This window comes from Stegodyphus dumicola, chromosome 11 (genome assembly GCF_044657685.1).
Source record: "Stegodyphus dumicola isolate Sdum_Otavi_A_Nest chromosome 11, ASM4465768v1".
Taxonomy (NCBI): Eukaryota; Metazoa; Arthropoda; class Arachnida; order Araneae; family Eresidae; genus Stegodyphus; species Stegodyphus dumicola.
The window spans coordinates 168,431,313-168,452,528 of record NC_140778.1 but is presented as its reverse complement, the minus strand read 5'-3'; the positions used below and the strand labels follow the sequence as shown (position 1 = coordinate 168,452,528).

Here is a 21,216-nt window from a genome sequence, read left to right as displayed (position 1 = left end):
TAGCAATCAAAAAGCGTGGTGCAGCCTATTCAGCACCGACAATAAAGATGAACGATCATACCATTAAGCAACAAAAATCCATTCAATATCTTGGAATAGTCATAGATGAATGCCTTACCTGGCTACCTCATCTAGATTATATTAAATCTAAAGTTTGTAAAATAATGAACAATCTTCTTAGATTACTTGGGATGCCCAAACCAGTTCTGAAAGAACTTTATAAACGTGCAATAGAGCGTACCATAGTATACACATGTCCTGCCTGGTGGTACCCACCTACGGTAAAAATGCGAAACAAAACAAACTCTATACAACGCATAGCACTTCTTGCAATGACCAAAAGCTATAAGACTGCCCCTACTGCAGCTCTTCAAGTGATTGCTGGAATTATGCCGCTTGATCTTAAATTGGACATGGAAAGCATCATCCAACGTACCAAACGAGGATGGACTGACTTTAAATATGAGGACTTAGAACTTTCACGGGATCAGATTGAATTCCCAGTACCTAAATGGCATTCTCATCCAGCTCATATTCAAGTCTTCGGATGGGACAACAAGCCTCCAATCAATAAAGGTTTAGAAATTTATACGGACGGTTCAAAAAGTGAAGACGGCACTGGAGCTGGCTTCTGTTCCTTCATGAATGGAGTTTGTCACGATCAATTTATGTTTAAACTGGATAAGACTAGTACAGTATATCAAGCTGAAACTTTAGCATTAAAGTCGGCATTACTATGGTTAAAATCACACCCCAGTCCTGCGCATATATATTCGGATAGCCAGGCTGTTTTAAAGTCTATCCATAAATACAATATCTATAATCAGAACATTATCGCCATAAAGAAATTACTGGCTTTTACAAAAGCAAAGCTTCATTGGATAAGAGGACACCAAGGCACTGCCGGCAATGAAAAAGCCGACGAGCTAGCCAAACAAGGGATTTACTTGAACACGTACCTAGACTGCAAGATCCCTATGAGTAATAGCATCAGGACGACAAACGTTCACACTTCTACCGAATGTTTCGGAGAAACGGCATTTCAGTGATTTTTTTTAAATCAAGTTATCACTAATCACGGAGCCTTTCCGATTTATATTAACAGATTCAAACTAAAGGAATCTACATGCAAGTGTCAATGTGGTAGTGAATCCGCAGATGCACTTCATATGATTATAGACTGTTCCAGTGTATCAACAAAACGTAGAGAAATTTTCAAACAAAATATAACTTTAGAAACTCTAAAACAACTAATTAAGAACGACAAGGGACGATCTTTGTTATCAAGTTTTATGGAATACATATACCATAATGAATCAGATCTGTACTTATAAATTGATTGTATTATATAATATTATTGTACTTATATTGGAATACTCATATCACAATGAATTAGATCTGTACTTGTAAATTCAATCGTATCATGTAATATCTTTGTACTTTTATTTGCCATGTTATTAATCATTTAATTATTGTAATACTTAATATTGATTCTTTACTTTGTTCTTCCTATCATTCTATGTTGCATTGTATAACTCAATTTATGTTCAAAAAATAATTTGTTTTGTAAATATAAAAACATGCTATGTAATGTATTTTTTCAATAAAGACGTTGGCGAGGCCAACACATCTCCTAGTCAGAAGACCTCAAAATTCTAACTAGGTCTTTCAAAAATTCTAATTGGCATTATTTGATCTTTGAGCTCTTGCTCCAAAATTGAAAATTTCCTTAGCCTATTGGCTCTGGTGATACTTCTGCTTAAGAAGTGCGGACCAGACAATCCATTTTCATGTTGTATGGGCGTTTACGTGGTTTTCCCCATGTATAACGCATATACGATCCAGTTTTGCTTAGAAAGTCCTCTACAGAGGCATCCTTACCCTTAGGCAGATAGCCGTCGAGTGCTTTGCTATATTTAAATAAACCACAACAAACCATATAAGTAATTTAAAAATCGCTTTATTTTATATATGCTTATAAAATGTATATATATATGTGTGTGTATGCGTAATTAAAAATTTTCTAATTGCTTCAGAACCTAACATTTATATTGATATTATATACATATACATACATTAATGAACATTGTATATTTAAGATTTTTTTCTTTCATATTTTATACCTGGTAGAGACATTAGGTATTTTTTTCCGGAATCAGGCAAAATGAAAATTAACAGAGCCTTCGCCGGGAATCGAACCACGGACCTCTGACAATACCGGCTCAGCGTGCAGAACCACTACACCATGAAGGGATGCTAGGAAGGCACGAGAAATACCTTACATACTCCCCTTTTGAAAGGGCGACTGAGGTTTTTAGGGGACCCAATCGCCAAATCCTGGGCGCAGAGAATCCTCATGAAACACCCTTTTAGTTCGGGCGCCACTTTAGAGACATTAGGTATTTTTTTCTGGAAGCAGGCAAGATGAAAAATTAACAACGCCTTTGCTGGGAATCGAACCACGGACCTCTGACAATACCGGCTCAGCATGCAGAACCACTATACCACGAAGGGATGCTAGGAAGGCGGGAGAAATACCTTATAACCTTGTTCTTTATTTTGTTGCATTTATTTATGCCTATATACATACATATAAAAAAAAACATAATAATAGGCTAAAAATTAAAAGCAAAATTTTTAAACCCGTCCTGCACTATAGATATGTGTGTATTGGACGGCAGAATTTAGGGAAGTTGAAATTTTTGGAATTTGGGAAAGCACCGAGTGTCAAAATTAAGGGATGAGAAGTATTTATGATTTAGGGAAAGCACTGGGATCCAAAGTTTAGGCATGGTTAAAATTTAGAACTTACAAAAGCGCTTTGCAGCAGAATTTAGGACCTGTAGAGGCGATACCAGGCGGTTTCAAGCGCCAGCCCTAGATAAAGCCTTAAGTATATATGTGGGAGTTTATTTATTCAGGACTCATATTAGTTTGAAGCATGTGCAAGAAATAAACGTAGGTATAGTAAAAAACTAAACTATTACAATTCAGGCTTAATTCAGAACGCTATAGGAGCAAGACAAAATTTAGCGAAACCATTTGGGTTTCGTTGCCAATCTTGTGATACATAGCCAATAACGTATAACACACGCTATTAAGTTAGGCTAAAATTATCATTACTGATTCTAAGGCATTTTAAATTAATGTAGCAGACTGCGCTGCTCCCTGACCTTCTAATTTGACCCAGTTTATTAATTTTCGCAGACTGTTATTATTACAGAAATTTTATAAAAACTAAGCTTGAACTTTCGATTATGTCGAAAAGAGTTTCCAATTCTGGAGTTACAAAAGGGATCTACAAAGCGAAACCATGTTTAGAAGTCCATTAAACAAAATGTGGAATTGCTGCAAAAAATGCATACAGGCATATTCGTCTTAAAATTATGTGAGGAGTATGGCATTGGAAAGTCCACTGTATATGACACAAGAAAAAAGAAAAAGGAACTTTTTGAATTTTTTGTGGGAGCATCTTAAACAACTTGCATTGAACGAAATGTTTAATAAAGTAAACAAATATTAAGCTTTCTTTTGTAAATTTTGATACCCTTTAGATCATAATTGTTCTTTATTTCATAAATTACAATTTCATAATTTTAATTGTATAATTTCTGCATGCCATCTTACCAGATTTAAATTGATGATCTATTATTAGGGGGACCAAAAAGTAATGTCGTTTCTACGCATGTCGACAACAACGATAGACAACAACATGCTAAGGGCAGAAGTGGACGCAAATCAATGTCAAACAATCGAGGAACTGTCAAACACTCTTAACCAACCTTGGTCGACCAAAAACATTTAAAGCAGAATGGAAAAATAAGCAAAGCAGGTGTTTGAGTCCCCCATAATCTGTCCGAAGAGAACAAGGCCAACCTATCCATCACACGCAATGTATTGCTTCAACGGCACCATACAGAACCATTTTTTGATCGCTTGATTAGTGGAGACAGAAAAATAAGTCCTATATGATAATCCAAAACTCAAAAGGCAGTTTTAATAGGGGTTACAAAGGGTTTACATCCCGAAAAGGCACTTCTGGGTATTTGGTGGAGTATTCGTGGAATTGTTCATTTTGAATTGCTGAAATCTGGAAAAACTGTTAATGTAGACCTTTATTCTGAACAATTGGATCTAGTGAACCAATCTTTAATTGGAAAATATCCGGCGATTGTCAACGGAAAAGGCGTCATTCTGCAACACGACTGTGCAAGACAAACACTGGAAAAACATAATGAATTGGGGTGGGAGGTACTGCCTCACCCACCATATTCGCCCGATATCGCACCCTCGGATTTCCATTTATTCCAATCCCTACAACATTTTCTTAGTAACAAAAAATTTCAAAATTTTGATGATGTCCAAAATGCCATCTTGAGATATTTTACTCAAAAACCAATTGATTTTTATTGATCTGGGATTGAAATCTGCATACTAGATGGCAAAAGGTTGCTGATAACGAGGGTGATTATATTATTGCTTAAAAATAAAAACTTGTTACAAATTTATTTGTTTGAATTTAATGTAAGAAAGCAACATTACTTTACAGCCCCCCACAGGATTTGGAAATATCCCAAATCCGGAATCGGCTAGTGCGGATTTCGAACTTTGTACTGTATTTATTAATACTATATGAAGAGATACTTTTTTAAATTATAAAAAATATTGCTTAAATTTTTAATGCATTTTATTCTCACTTTTTTGAAGTGTTTGTAAGAGTAAATTTTTAATTTTGCAATGTTATTGTCTGTTATTTTACTTCAATATTTATAATTAAATTTTATATACAACAAAATTTATTTTGTAGATTTCAAAATTGTGCATCATATACATATTTAATACTTCTAAATATGTCAAACAATACATAAAAAGTATTATAAATTAAACATGCTTATCTTCTACTACAGAAATGTTTAACAGCAACAAAATTTAATTATAAGATTTTTCTTTTCTTTCATGTTTGCAGCAAATGCAAGAAATAAAAATAATTCTGAAGATGTTTTTTATGTTGAAAGGTATCTAGTGGCATTAACTGCATAAGATACTTTTAAGCAAGTTGTAGCTTATATTTAAAAGAGTCGCTGATATTATCATCCAAGCCTCATATTTTCAAACTACAGTAAATTTTTTTATAAACATGAGGTTTAGAATAATCACTTTCCTAAAAATCAAATAATGACACAAACATCAAGTTCTTAGGAGCCTGAATTAATCAGAATCACAGAAATTCAGTGGTTATGTAGAAATTATCCACAGCAGGACAACTCAGAAAGTTCTGGGGACAAGTAAAACATGCACCAAAAATTTTGGAATCATTTGCCATGATCTTTATTAAATAAATTTAAGATGATTTCTGAAAATAAAAATTCAACTTTTTTTAAAATTAAATACTGGAAAGCACTTTCCTGTTTTCTCACATGTGCTTAAAATTCTAATTTAGAATGCAGTTGTCAAGAACTGAATTTATTGCCTATGAAAAAATATTTCATTTTCAGATTAGATATAAAAGAATTTTTTTACCTCAGTAGTACATAGAGACTTCAAACTGCAAAATGTCCTGCAAAAAAGAAATAAAAATGCATTTCAATAGTCAGTACATAACAGAATATGCTATACAATATTTACATATAAGTTGCTTCAAAGGACTAAACTGGGAAGTAAATTTCTTCTGAAATTTAAGATGAATATGAAGAAGGTATACAATAAATAATTATGAAACTAAATTGAAGACCTTTAACTAAGAATTTAAACATGCTGCTAATTAATGTATACAGAATCATAGCCTTTAGTGCAGTAATAAGGAATAGCAAATGTAATAAACAGTAACTCTTTAATCAACACTAAGAAAACTGCTGAAACTGAACATAAAACACTAAGTTAATAATTTCAGAAACAGTTACAAAAAAATAATTGTTTAAAATCTTTACATATAACAACATAACACTGTTGGGCATAATAACAATTCAGCCTTTTAGGGCATAGTACATGCAGCAGAAAAGGTTTGAGATGGCACACAATTTGCTCTCAGTTCAGTTTTATATCCCTTTGGCCAGTGAAGGCAAACTCATTAGTCAACAGAGTCAATTATCAACAGTTCAGCACTGTATTTATTAATACTTGTATTCTCTTTTCAAGTATCTTCTTCCATTCATTCTCTGCATATGTCCAAACCATCTTATACCTTTCTCAACACTACATCTTTTTTCGCTCCACAACACTCCCTAAAATTAACTCAATATTTCAGTTTTTAAGTCTTAGTTAAACTATATATATATGTCGAATAAAACTTGATATTATACTTAATAACGATACTATTTTATTGATAAAAGAGAATTGCAATATATTGAAAAACTTGAATCGCAATAATGACTAACAAAACACTAATGTAAACAATGGCCTTGCATCTTCTTGAAAAGTTTGCATTTTGTATGTTGTTTTTCATTTTAAGCCTTATTACAAGTTTTCATGAATAAGATGACTTCTCTATTTACTCTTGACAAAAAGTTCATGCTTGAAAATTATTGATCGTATGAATATGTAGACTCGAATAAGAAAAACATCAAACGTTAGTTTTTTAAGCTGATTACATGAGTCGGGAATAATATTATTCCACATGTTTTCCTTCTCCAGATTACTTGTGCTGTGAACTAAGCACACATTTATTTTTCTCCAATGTTTCTACATCAACACTTAAAATGTTCAAATTTCAAGTTTCATAATTTTTTTTTTTTTTTTTAATTCAGCAATTGATTTCAGAGTTGCCAATGTGAATATTAAACAGAGAAATGCAATTCCGTTGCACTAGTATTAAGAGGTTTTTTAACAAAGGCTAATGTTGCTTTGCTGATTCAGAATTCCTGAAACCTGCTGAGAAAAACTTCTGTCATAAAACTGTTGTTTTGAAATGGCAAATGTCAATATTAGATCTATTTTCTTGAGAATGTTTCAACAGGCTTGGAAAGTGAACCAAAGTTTCTGTTTCAAAAATCTTGAGCAGAAAGAGATAATTTGCTTTCAAATGAAATAACTTCTTCCAACATCAGAAAAATTGTGTTTCCTCTTCCCTATAGGAGGTTCGAATCCCGCGAACGGGCTGGCTGCATGGGCGTTTTCGTGGTTTTCCCCATGTGTAACGTGTTAAAAACGAGCCAGTTTCCCTTAGAAAGTCCTCCACGAAGGCATCCCTCCTCTTAGGCAGATAGCCCTCGAGGCTTTGCCATAATCACACACACACACACACACCTCTTCCCTATAGTTTTTTGATTAAGCTGATTTAGATGAGATGTAACGTCTACCATAAAATAAAATTTTTGGATCTACTGATCATTCATTAGTTCTGGATTATAAACACTCATTTCAAGGAGTAATGCTTTAACTTCTGTTAATAAGGATGCAAAACATTTCAAAACATTTCCTCTTGATAACCAACGCACTTTATTATTCAGCAGAAGATCTGAGTACTCGCTCTCCATTTCAACTAAAAATTCTTTAAACTGGCGATGATTAAAAGCTGTAGTAATAATGAGGTTAACAATAATATAATTATGAATTCCATAACTTTGCAAATTTCTTCTGGAAATGTCGAGCACAAAGCGCTTCTTGATGAATGATACAATGGTAAGTAAGATCTTGTCACTGATTTTTCCTTTCAAAATAATAACAAAAACGTTTCTTACCCCGGTCATTCTTTTCACCCTGTTTGTTGCAACTGAGACAAGTTTATCGAGATTTGGTGATCTACCAGGAGACCAGAAGAAAAAGCAGAGTTGGCAGCTGTGGTTTATAAATATAAAAAACTATTTTTATTCGAATCCTGGTATATACCAACATTTTCTGTACTTTTTTTGGTTTAATTTATAAAGTAAGTTCAAAAGCAATCTAAATAAATATATATATGCATTTTTCAAGTACTGAAAAGGAAGGGCATGATGGGAATGATCTTCTAGCAATGGTGAAAGGGGTGGAATAGGGCAAAATAGGTTGAGAACCACAATGTTAGATCTTTTAAGTATTAGTTAAAAAAAAAATAAGTTTGAAGCTTTACACGGCATTTAATTATTATTAAATGAAATTTGTTTACATCTAATTAGAATTTCGGAACACTTCCGCAAAGAACCCGGCAAATGTAAACATCGCCAACTTTGGCGATAATAGTTCAAACCTGGTAATCCGGCAGATTCAACCTATGCTTGTAAGAAGGTTGCAACCATTCCTCTAACGTTCATTTTGTTGAATTATCACCGTCATTGTTCGCATTTGCCAATTTAAATTATTCTTCACTTATTTATTATTATTTTTTTTTGTATTTTCACGTTATTATTTATGAACTTTTAACAAATAGATAGAAATATTTTCATATAATAAAGGAAGTTTTCGGTGACAGATGCTAGTTTGTGGAAGAAAATATGGCGGGAGAGGGGTTAATGATAATTGGTAACATGGCTGTTAACGTAGCGTTAAGCACACAGAATCATGAGGTTTCCAACCGATAAAATATTTTGACTTCATCACCTGCCAAAATATGCATTTTAAATAATTAATTAAGTAATGTTTTTATTATTGGTATGGTCATCTAAAATTATGAGAAAAACAATATTTATGGCTTAAAACTTTAACCAGATAATATATTGTTAATGCTTTTCCAACAATAACATTTGAGAAGATTTCAGGTGTGACACACAAAGAGATGATTAAACTGAAATAAAAAGTATTATTGATTCTCTAAAATGACAGAATAGTTTTATGGATACTCAAAGTCATCAAAATTAGCAAACCACTACTTGTGTAATGAATCCAAGTGCAAATGACTCTTCAAAAGTTTTATTAACAATGCTACTGAATAGAATTTCAATACTGAAAATTATTGGCACTGTCAAATATACTATGAAAGACAGGCAGTTGTTTCAACATAAAATGCTTTAAACTGTTTACAAGTAAATTGATAAAAATAACATTGAAAAACTGTTTATGTAAAATGGATGTATTAAAAGTCATGCATTCATTAATTTATTACAGGCACATGGCTCTTATTGAACTAAGACTGTCACTGAATGATTGTTTGGAATCGACATTTCTTGCTGTCTGAAACCTACTTCACCTATGATGTAAATATGCAGTTGTGGTTCTCACTGACATAAAGTTTAGCCACTCCTGATCGATTATATATGTCTACTGTATTTATACCTATTATACTAATTATCAGATACAATTTTGAGAATATCAACAAGCAAAACACTTAAAAATTTAAAAAAGACACTTGTAGTAGAAATATTAATATTCTATATGAATTATGGAAAGTACATGTAATGAATAATACCATGACCAAACACTTAAAAAAAAGAATAGATTAAGTATTTCCTACCTCGATACTTGAGAAAGCAATCCTGTTACACAACACATAGTTAACTTTTGATTACATGATATTACATATTACATATTTAGTCCTACGAGTGGTTAAGAAGGCTGAATAGTGGTAGTTCAATCTCGGCTCAAATCCTGAAAAACGAGCTGGTTGTGCAGGTTATTTTTTTCGTATGTGTTTTGTGAATTTTGTGACATTTTCGTGGTTTTCCATGAGCCTATTTACCCTAGAAAATATTCACAAAAGCATGCCTTTTTCAGCTAGCTCTCACATGCTTTGTATATTGAATTAAGTACACACAAACCCTTCTTAATTTTAAAATGATAAAGTTATTAAGTTCACATTACATGCAACGAAGCTTTTTACAAGCCAGGATACTTTCTTTAACAATTACAGTGCTAATTAGTGCTGTACTTCTCAGTTATATGTGAAATAACATCTCAGTGTCACTGCTTGTGACACATTTGTTTCACTTAAGTCTTCTTATGCAGTCATAAGCATGAAATAAACAAAACAATAACATTTGAGAAGATTTCAGGTGTGACACACAAAGAGATGATTAAACTGAAATAAAAAGTATTATTGATTCTCTAAAATGACAGAATAGTTTTATGGATACTCAAAAACTCATGGTTATGCATGAAAAACCTAATCCATACATCCTTGGTGACTGATATTAACATAGCTTTTATGCTGCATTTGTGAACTACGCGGTTAAATTGAGTGAAATTGTGACTAAATTTCAGAAGACTTATAAAATTATGGTGTGAAAATTTAAATGTGAAATTAAAATCAAGGATACATTGGACAGAACAATCAAAAAAGAAATGTTGTCCATAAATATATTAATAATAATTAATGATAAAATGGACATTTAAAATATTCATATAATAAATATATACAATTAGTGTAATTAAAATAAATATATGCATTTAAAAATGATCTAACTTGGACCATATTTGCAATTTTTGTAATGTTATTAAATATGGACTTTAAATAAAATTTTTAGCAGCATACATCATTTGGGTTTGTTTAAATTATGGAAAAGCATGGGAGAGATATCTGCCTAAAAGAAAAGATGCCTTCAAGGAGGTCTTTCTGAAGGACACTGGTTTGAATCCACGTTACATATTGGGAATACCATGAAAACAATCATACAACTTGCCCATTAGCTTGGCTAACTAAACTACCAGAGTTCAGTCACTTTACTGTTTAGCTGCTGATGAGCTGTATATCAGTTGCAAAGCAGTGCACAAAAAATGATATATTCCTTGGTTCTCGTTATGAGTTACACAGGGTTCATAGCCACATTTTAGTTAAAAAAATAAGCACTTTTCAAGCACATTTTAAGAAAAAAAATAAGCACCTGTCTAATGACATTATACACAACTGCATAACCTTAATTAGACTTGTAATTTAAAATATGAGAAATGCAGTATTTATTAAGAGAGAATAAGCATTACCTCAACCATGGAAAATAATTACTTTTTTTTTTCCCTTTAAATTTTAAATAACAGTTCAATTTACAGAACTAGTTTACAATGAGAGAAAAAAAAAAAAAAAAAAAACTATGCAGAACTAAACTATATTACAAGATTTAATGATGAAATTTCAGTTCAAAATAGAGAAAATAAATAATAATAAGGCATATTTATTGTATTTGCTTGGAACCTAATAATAAATACAATTTATTTTTCCACTCATATTAATATTTAAATAATTTAAATCTAAATTCTGAATATTTTCTAAATTTTCATTGTATATCAGTTTTCTCTTAACAGATATTGCAAGCAAAGTAATTTAAGTAAAAAAGAGGAACATTTCTGAAATCAGAAGACAGAAATTTGCTTCATGCAGTCATCCTTTAACAGTAAAAGCTTAACTAAGCCGCATACTTGGAAACTGGCGAATATTCGGACAGTTGAGCGTAACTTGAAAAAGAGGAGCGGAGGGAGGGGGGGTTGACTGTAGCCACTTTTTAGATTTTTCCGCTAAATAAATGCTTTTGACATTTTGATATGTGAATCATATAAAAATAAACCAATGGAACTGAAAAATATTCTGCTTAGCAAGCACAGTAAAACTCTTTTAAGTGTTCATAAACAAATCTCAAACAGAACATCAAAATTAATTAATTAATTATCTCTGCGAAATATCGCAAACGTTATTGCACAATACGTGTGCCATAATTCTTCCCTACGTGATATTACGCAATCGGAATCAACAGCTGCTGAAATTGGGAGAATAAAGAACTAAATATGAGTAACTGGGGTGTTTTTCATTCTAATTTTCAACAGACGGCGTTAAATTTCCGCAATAGAATCATTCTTCGCTTGGGTTGGTAGACCACAGAACTTTTAGTCCTATTCAATCCAGATTGGAAAGTGACAAAAAAAAAAAAAAAAAGTCCGTTGCTTGTTTTGCAGCGAACTTGTAACAGTTTCAATATTTGAGATTTTGCGGAGAAAGGGGAGAACCTCCCAATCTTCGCACTATATAATGTATTGGCCAAAAAAAATTAAATTATTTTGACTATTCGATTACTTTCCCTTTATTTAAGCCATTCCGAGTATTATTCCTAAAACGCTGTGTTAAAATACAACCATTTTTGGAAGTTTACTATACTTCAGCAGTTACTGCAACTGTTATTATAAACATTCATACATATACTCATAATATAAGCATAATGATCATAATAAACACAAATATGAACTGAGCGGAACGAGAATGCAAATTATTAAGATCTGGATAGAAATTTAAACGTGTATAGTATTTGGGTGAGAGGAAAAGAATGCCGAATGTACCGAAATTTTCTACTGCTTTCGCAATTCTTTGACCAATATAACGACGGGCACCTGTCTGTACTCTTTGTGCGCACCAAAGGTTATGTTAATGCAGAGAAAGGGGGAAAAGCTATTTCCGGGAGTATGATTCACCACCTGACATTCAATATTAAGAAAAGTTGTTTATTTAGTTTCGGCTTTGGTAGGGGGAAAATAGCGCGTTCATTAAAAAAAAAGCACTAAAAGCAAAAAATAAGCACTAAAAACAAAAAAATAAGGGCTTTAAAGAAAAAGTAAGCACCTATAAGGGCCTTTATATTTTATTTTCAAATATAAGGACTTATAAGCACTTATAAGGACCGCTATGAACCCTGGTTACATGCAAAAAAGCAAGTCTTAATAAAAATCGATATGCCAAATGTAAAGTTAATATGTTGGTTTTTTCGTGCAATACATGAACATATACATAAAATTTAAAAAAATAAGTCAGAGCAGAATATAATTTATTACTAAAAAAACTTTTATGTAATCAGTTGCAATTAAGTTTCTATTTAAATGAGAATATCTATTCATTTCATTTATGCGATCATAATGGATTTTCAATCGTAGTTTTGGAAGTACTTTAAAATTATGCAATGAAGATATTAATCGTAAATTCACAATTTCTTTAGAAACTGCACTGTTAAAAACATAAATATTTTGGAATTTTATAATACTGAAAGATATTCAAAGACAAATCTCAATTTTCCCAAGAAATTGCCAAGAAAAAGGGTCATTATTACAAAGCTCAATATTACATGATTTTTCTACTTCCATTAAGCTTTACATATTGTTTTCTGTGCTAACTTGAATTAAATACAAATTTATTTTCGTGCATCGTGTTTAACCAGTTAATTTTGAATTTTCACTTTCGTATGCTTAATATATTGTTTTCTCTGCTAACGTGAATTTATGTTACTTATTCTTTAATTACTTTGATTATATTCTTTAAATATCATGTTTACGCGGCTTACTTCCATGTGTTTTAATATCTCATAACCAACGCCCATCAACCATAGGTGAACTTGGCGAGTAAAACAGCAACGGCGCCAACGGGTTCTCTGTGGATGAAAATTCAGAATTTCTAAATCAATCAAACACATTCATGAAAACAAGCAATTTCAAAAGTCATTATAATAACAGTAGTCAAGAAAGCATAAAGTTACCAGCAAGAAATCTCTAACAAAGTTAAAGATCATCCATATAATCCAATTGCTATATTAATCAAAATAAATAAGAAATTCAGTACAAAGTCTGAAATCCAGACGTCCATTATCCGAAATGATCTAAAATCCGGACCTCAAAACCACCAACAACATTTTTCTCCTAAGTTTTACGCATGCACATTTGATTCCATCCCCCTCCGAGCATAATAAAACATCTGGAGTGTGCCAATTCTTAATTTCACTTTGACACTAAATGAAATACATTGTTATTGAAGAAACAAAACTTTTAGCATAAATATGTACGATCAGGATCAGTAACTTGGTTTCATTCCTGCGTATCCGCTTTATGGTACACATCTCAAACTGAAACATTCCACATAGATACATCATTGATCTGACGCCAACCTTGGGAATCATTATTTATTATACTTTCCTTTCATCACCGCATGTTTATCAAAACATGACAACTTCAGTAATGACTCATGTAGCGATGCCTAAACAATTTTTGGTACTTTTCCGTTTTGCCGGCGCAAGCGATAAAGTCGCCAATAATGGTACAATCGATGCCAAAAGGAATATTCTCGCTGGTAACCTTTTACGCCTCATTTTCAAAACAAGTCGCAGCTTTTTCTTATCAGATTGATTGGTTTTTTCAATACTGGCATATAATTACATAGAATTTTTATCAGATAGTTCAGTTTTATGTCTAAGGCCATTTTCAGTAGTTAAGTCAATTAGGATGCAATCACAGCTCTTACCCGAAGCCGAAAATATAGAAAAGGTAAAGTCAAGGGTTAAATTCATCAATTTTAATAAGGATACATTAGCGAAGTAAAGCACTGCAGTTTTACATAATTTCTAAGTAAGCTATTCGTACGAATTGAAATATTTCTTGCATTTAAACTTGTGTTCCAAATTAAGATTTAACTTGAAATTAATGTAGATAATTACTGAGAGCATTAGATTTTTGTAGAGTAGTTTACGTGAGATGAGATAGCTTGGGGTCACGTGATATAAACCGGCGAATTAGGATTTTGAACCATGAAAGCATAGTAAATTCTTAAATTAATGTCTTTTTACAAATTTATTGTCTTTATTTATCGGCTTTTTATAAAGTTTTAAGTGATATTAAAATGTTTATGCCTTCAAAAAATGAATTCTTAGAACTAAGATTTTTTTAATATTTTTTATGTGTATACTGTCTGTTGTCGCCAATAAAGTCTGCTTGGCGAGATTTGCGCCGGCGAAACGGAAAAGTACCCAATTTTTCTTGTTAGTAATTGAATAATAAAGGTGTATGGTAACCTTATATGTTGACATTACGCTTGGCGATGATTACAGATTTAAGTTAAATGTGCTAAAAAAATGTTTACGAGGAAACATTTACCAAACATTTCTTTCCATGTGATAAAAATAGATTTTGTTGATGATACTCATAGACTCAAAGATTAAATTTATGGCTATTTGAATTAAGAATAATTGATTTGTTATTCACATAAACCCAGAACCAGCACCAGGGCTCGTATGGCTGCAGAGACTCGGAGAATTTAGGACCCACAGAGACTGCATCAGGCGGTAAGATATCTAGCGCCGGCCTTCAATAAGGCTGAAATATATGTGGGAATTTATTTATTCAGAACTCTAATAAGCCTTAAGCACGTGAAAGAAATAGACATAAGTATGATAAATAACAAAACTAATATAATTCAGGCATAATTGTCTCAGTGCGTGATAGAAGCAAGATAAAATTTAACAGAACAACTTGTCGTTAGTCGCCAAGCTCATGATGCATAGCCAAATATGTACAGTGAAGGATAGCTAAATTTGATGATGATAGCCACTAATTTTAAAGGTTTTCGGATATAGCAAAACAAAGGCGAAATTTTCCAATTAACGGATTTTGTAAAGAAATGTGGACAAGCTGTAATAAATGAGGATGATATAAAAGAAGTTTTCATTGTGATGACAATCCTTCTCAATCATCAATCAATTAATGAATGGCGAAATCTGTAGTATAGTTCTAGATCCAGAAAATACGCTACTGATAGTGAAGAAAGTGACAGAGAAGTTACTGACAACGAGAAAATTTTGATTGACAAATTAATCGGAATTCTCGAAACAGCAGTTACAGGACTTCAACAATGTAACTAAGCAAAGGATTATGCCTGTCTACAGAATTAAAGAGAATGTATTAGCGCAACAAACGGAGCAACTTAAACAACTTGCATTGAGAGAAATGTTTAATAAGGCAAACAAATCAATACTAAGCTTCTTTTTTTTTTTTTTTTTTTTTTTTTTTTTTTTGTAAATTTTGATACCCTTTAGGTCATAAATACTTCATTATTTCACGAACTTTATCCATGTACACGTCGATCTATTTTCACTTAAAAAAAAAAAATCCCCGAATTTCACAAAAATAGCATTGTGCACTCTTTTAACTTTATCCATGTACACGTCGACCTATTTTCACTTAAAAAAAATCCCAGAATTGCACAAACTTGCATTGCACACTCCCTTTACTTTGTCCATGTACACATTGATATATTTACACTTAAAAAGTCAAAGGAGCACCAAATTCTACAATATAGGGGAAAAAAATGCAAAATCTCAATAAAATACATTTTAAACCAAAAAATAAAATAACATAGAAAAGAAAAAACATGTTATATATTTAAGCACTACCAAAAGCAAATATTCACTTACCATGATTTTCGAGTTCGCTTCGTACACCCCGAGCCACGTAAAAATCAAAATATCAACCATACTCAAATGACTTTTTTCAAACCAGGTACTCTTTCTGATCGAACACTTCACATAGTGACCATCTGAACTTTTCTTCCTACAAACCCATTCAAATCCATCTAAACGATTTTTACGTTCGACTAGACGCATATCCTTCCTACATACAAAACACTTATAATGGCTACTAAGTAAACCTACATTTACACACCAGTCAATTAAAGCTCTTTTCCCCTTTTGCTCCAAATTGTACAGAAACTTCAAATTAATCTTACTACATTCGGCCATTCTACTGTCTAAAGAATCAAACCAACACACACCACAAAAACGCTTACAAAACATCCCATGATTCAAAATTTCCCAGAATCATGCACCTTATTATGTCACAATAGGGTTTCCATAACATTCAACTACTCAGGCTACCATAAATGAAACAACAACTTGGTGATAAATCAAACAACAACTTCACCATAATACAAGGGGTACCTTAAAGTCTACTCTACCCCAATTTTTTTACTTGCTATTTTCAAGTTGGCAATTTTGAGAAACGTGCGGAGCAGTGGGTGATTCTGCACTCTCCCAGTTTGTCGCAAGGGCTCTTATAGGATTTTACCCAAATTTTAATTAACATAATCTAATATTTTAAAGTTGCAATTGCATAACATTATGGGAAGAAACGTATTCATGGAAAGGTTGTTTCACATTACGGAAAGCTTCTATCAATCTACAACTTTTATTTATTTTTAATTAAAACAAATTTTAAGACTATTTAAAAGGAAGAAAGAAATAAAATAGAATGGAAATATCCCCATTATAAATAATCAATAAAGATCCTGAATTATTAAAAAAAAGTGTGGAAATTTTTCTCTTCCTAAATATTTAACATTACTGGATAAATAGTAGCATTTAGGCTGATTAGCATATTTCAGCTAAATATCCACTGTATCCTTAATTCTTACTCATCTATTACAATATAAATATACCTAAGTTTGAAAAATAATATTAGGTACTTTTCCGTTTTGCCGGCACAAACGATAAAGTCGCCAATAATGGTACAACTGATGCCAAACGGAATATCTTCGCTGGCAAACTTTTACCCTTCATTTTCAAAACAAGTCGCAGCCATTTCTTATCAGATTGATTGTTTCTTTCAATACTGACATACAATTACATAGAATTTTTACAAGATAGTTAAATTTTTTGCCCTAAGACCATTCGCGGTAATTAATTACGATGCAATCACACCACTCACCTGAACGCAAAGATATAGAAAAGGAAAATCAAGGGTTAAATTCATCAAATCTAATGAGAATGCACTAGCGAAGTAAAGCACTGCGGTTTTACATAATTTCTGAGTAAGCTATTCGTACGAATTAAAATAATTCTTGCATTTGAACTTGTATTCCATAAGATTTAACTTGAAATTAATGTAGATAATTACTGAGAGAATTATATTTTTGTAGCGTAGTTTACATGAGATAAGATCACTTGGGGTCACGTGATATGAACCGGCGAATCAGGATGAAAGCAAAGTAAATTCTTAAATTAATGTCTTTTTACAAATTTATTGTCTTTATTTATTGGTTTTTTACAAAATTTTAAACCATACTAAAATGCTTATGCCTTCAAAATAAAAAATTCTTAAAACTAACATTGGTTAAATTTTTTATGTGTATACTGTATGTTGCTGCCAATAAAGTCTGCTTGGCGAGATTTGCGCCGGCGAAATGGAAAAGTACCCAATATTATAATTAAATTGTCTTGGACTAAATATCTCACAAGATTAGTAAAGTTCTGCTTCAAGTAAGAGAAAAGCAGTTATGTAATTAATTGATAATACTGTATTATATTCTACAAGACATCTTTGTGTGTTTTCCAAGAGGTTTCACCTTTCAAATTCTGCCCTGCTTCAGAAAATATGTTATAGTGTCAAAAGCTGTTAAATACATGATTTTAGAAATTTTCAGAAAGATCATTTCAAAAATTTGGTTAATCTTTGGAACATGGTAACAGGTAGTTTGGTGACATTTTGGTAAGGTGATAAAGGTTACTAGCTAGGATTTTAGCAATAATCTGAGAAGTACACAGTTCGAATCACAGATTATTTTGTCTCAGAGAAATGAGAGATCATGAGACATGTCATGTGACATTTTCCGGAAAATTCCAAACAGGATTTTAGCTAATAAGCACTTAGAAACAATTTCGCTGCTAAAGTGCAGAATCGCCCACTTATTTGTTTGGTGCTTTTTACAAGAGTAAGAAGAATTGGATTTTTGTAATTTTTTTTTTTTTTTTAATTTTTATTTTTTAAGTGAAAATAGGTCAATGTGTACATGGATAAAGTCATTTTTGTGTGCGCAATACCAAAGTCTGCACAATGCCATTTTTGTGCAATTCTGGGATTTTTTTTAAGTTATAATAGGTTGATGTGTACATAGATATCGTGTATATGCAATTCTTAAAAATGCAGCAAGCAGTGGGCGATTCTACACTTCCTCCCAATTTCGCACCTAATCTTCGTCATGATTAAGCACTTTTGTTCCATAAAAGTTCTAGCATAAGCGTAATTCGGCTAGCAGATTGTTGGAAAAAATTTTGAGTAAAAAAAAAAAATAAAATAAAACATGGCTTTACTTCGTGAAAACAAAATGGCATCCAAAAAAAAAAAAAACTAGCAGGTTGCTGTAGCAGGGATGGTCGCCAAAGTTTCGCCAAGTTACCATAATCCGAAGATTCACCAAAAATTTTACTAAAAAATTCCCTTTTTCTACTTGCAAACTAATAACAAATTTAAGAGTTTCTAGTTTATTTACAGTGTGAGCTCCATCTAAGGTATTTTGTGCATTATGGCATTTTGTCCCATTTTTAACGAGCATTTTAAGCTAAACATACAGTTCTGAAGAATAATGGTCAACTTAATATAACATGTGACATGACGAAAATATAGTCAGCCTATTTTTGAACTTATACTTAACATCTGGATTTATTGTAAAATGAAGACTAAGAAAACGCATAATTCAAGGAAACTAACATTTTATACTTTTAATTTCGCACATTTAAATATTTTGGCACTTTTTTAGGAAACTACACATATTCGATTACATTTGGATATCAAACATTTTACTTTAATTGTATATTGAATTCCTACATACAAACAGATCACGAATATAAATATTTTCGCTCTAGCGTAGAACTGAGTGCCCCTTCGCTTCACGACAACTTTTTTAAATTTTGGCGATGAAACCTTACTTCTGGTTACCATGATAGTTTTAACTCTGTTTTAGCTTCCTGATTTTATTTAAATGAAAATAGATTGATGTGTACATGGGCAAATTTAAGGCAGTGCGCAATGCCTAGTTTGTGCAATTCTAGGATTTTTTTTTAAGTGAAAACAGATCAATGTGTTCATGGACACAGAGTCTGTACAATTCTTTGACTTCTTATTTTTGTTTTGTGTAGCGACCATCAAGAAATTGTACCTTCCTGGTGCCGATCTTGGCATCAAAAAAAGAATCGCCAAAAAACAAGGGGCACCCAATTGTAAACTTTTACCAATATTTTGTGTATTTGAAAAAATATATATATAAGTGAATACATACACAGCAAGCCTTTTGAAGCGTTCTTCTTCATCACCCGCATCAATATCCATTGAAGTCTCGGAACTTTTAAAAAGAAAAGCACACGGTAAATAACACATTTGTTCATTGGCGCAAACACAACCAGCGAATCAGCTTTACGTTTCAACGTTGCCAAATCGCGCAATTTTCGACAAAACTATGCTGCCAAAATTCACGTGCTTGCGTTTTTGGGAAATTTTCCCTGCTCTTTTTTCTTAAACGCACATATGTTAAAATAACGTTTCTATTAAAATTAATTTATAATAAAAAGATCTTGCCCCCCAGATGGTATAGTGTTTAGGAGCTACTCTAATTTTTCATTATTTAATTTCTTCAAATATAATGCAAGACTCTAACATTTGGTGGCAACAGTTTGAAAAGTAAAACGAACATTTATAATAGTGATTCAACGGGGAGATCAGAGATCATTATTCGTTAAGTAGTGTTCGACCCGAGGGCCTTTACCACTACATGTTTATCAATCCCCTGAGGACCTGTAAAAGTTCGTTAAATTCCATAAACTGGAAAAGTCGTATGCATTTGTAATAAAAGTGCAAAGTCTTCAGTTGCGAAGAAGTTGATCAGGGGTGACGCTGTAGCCTTGGCTACTAATGTTTAAAATTAATTTATGACTAGTAACAGCATGAATTATAAACAAATAGCTAAGTTATTGCATTTTATTTTCCAGCTATCGAAATGCGACGCTACGAGCAACGTTTTGAAACCAAAACCTAGCAATCATGAATCAGAACTAGAACTAATTGCCATTCAGCATAAAGAAATTTAAATATAAATATGAATATTAACAAAATATTAAAGTTAATTTTATAAAATAATTAAACACATGAACAAATATATGAAATAAAAAATAATTATTTCTCATGCAATAACTGGGCCACTACACTACTCCCCCACCAGTAACTAAGTTACGTTACGAAGATGGAGAAATAGGTAGTAACTAGTATTGCAGTGTTAACCACTATCAAAATAATTTAGTCAGTCCTTGAATCTAACAGGTAAACGTATAGTTCTGCCTGTGCGAGAAGGTTTTTGATTCACATCCGAATTTGAGTCCGGTCTCTGCAAATTACTGTAGTCAGGTTGTATCAACTGAGAATTTTCCTCAGCTAAAATATATGCTGGTTTCAGGCGATCCAGGGATACATTAACATGTTTTCCTTTTGTGCTAATAGTAAAATATTTGTCCTTGCGATCAATAACAGGAAATGGTCCTTCATAAGGAGGTTCCAAAGGTTTTTTTTATCCGATCTATTCGCTGAAACACATGAGAACAAGTTTTTAAGTCTTTATGGACAAATATCTGTTCAGATGAATTTTTACGAATTAGTCTCGGTCCAACAACTTCCATCTGTTTCTGGAGTTTATTAGCAAAAGTCTCCGATGCTGTCTGGATACTTGGTTCGCTGAAAAACTCGCCAGGAAGTCTGAGACTCTGGCCATAAACTACTTGCGCAATAGAATGATTGGTATCTTCTTGAATAGTGCTGTTG

At 32.2% G+C, this 21,216-nt stretch overlaps 1 protein-coding gene and 1 long non-coding RNA gene across 9 annotated transcripts in view; one reads left to right on the top strand and one right to left on the bottom strand.

Annotated features, from left to right (window-relative positions):
• LOC146994836 (uncharacterized) overlaps positions 1–10,377 on the top strand; it is a 63,706-nt gene extending 53,329 nt beyond the window's left edge. Inside the window, exon 3 of the long non-coding RNA XR_015043784.1 lies at positions 9,016–10,377. This is a non-coding gene — a long non-coding RNA (uncharacterized LOC146994836). The remainder of the gene's footprint in view (positions 1–9,015) is intronic.
• The window catches only part of LOC146994835 (cullin-5-like), a 155,836-nt gene extending 135,961 nt beyond the window's left edge, over positions 1–19,875 (bottom strand). For 2 of the 8 annotated variants that reach the window (XM_085826233.1, XM_085826237.1), the window contains exons 1-3: positions 19,688–19,853; positions 13,158–13,244; positions 5,521–5,557 (exon numbers count right to left, since the gene is read on the bottom strand). Coding sequence is in view for 5 of the 8 variants with exons in the window: in XM_085826227.1 (XP_085682353.1) it covers positions 5,521–5,557; positions 19,688–19,785 (135 nt within the window). In the remaining 3 variants the exon portion in view is untranslated. Of the gene's footprint in view, positions 1–5,520; positions 5,558–13,157; positions 13,245–19,687 lie in introns of all 8 variants that reach the window. The other 6 variants (XM_085826226.1, XM_085826225.1, XM_085826227.1 and 3 more) reach the window with 5 other exon arrangements.
• Between the last annotated feature and the right edge of the window lie 1,341 nt (positions 19,876–21,216).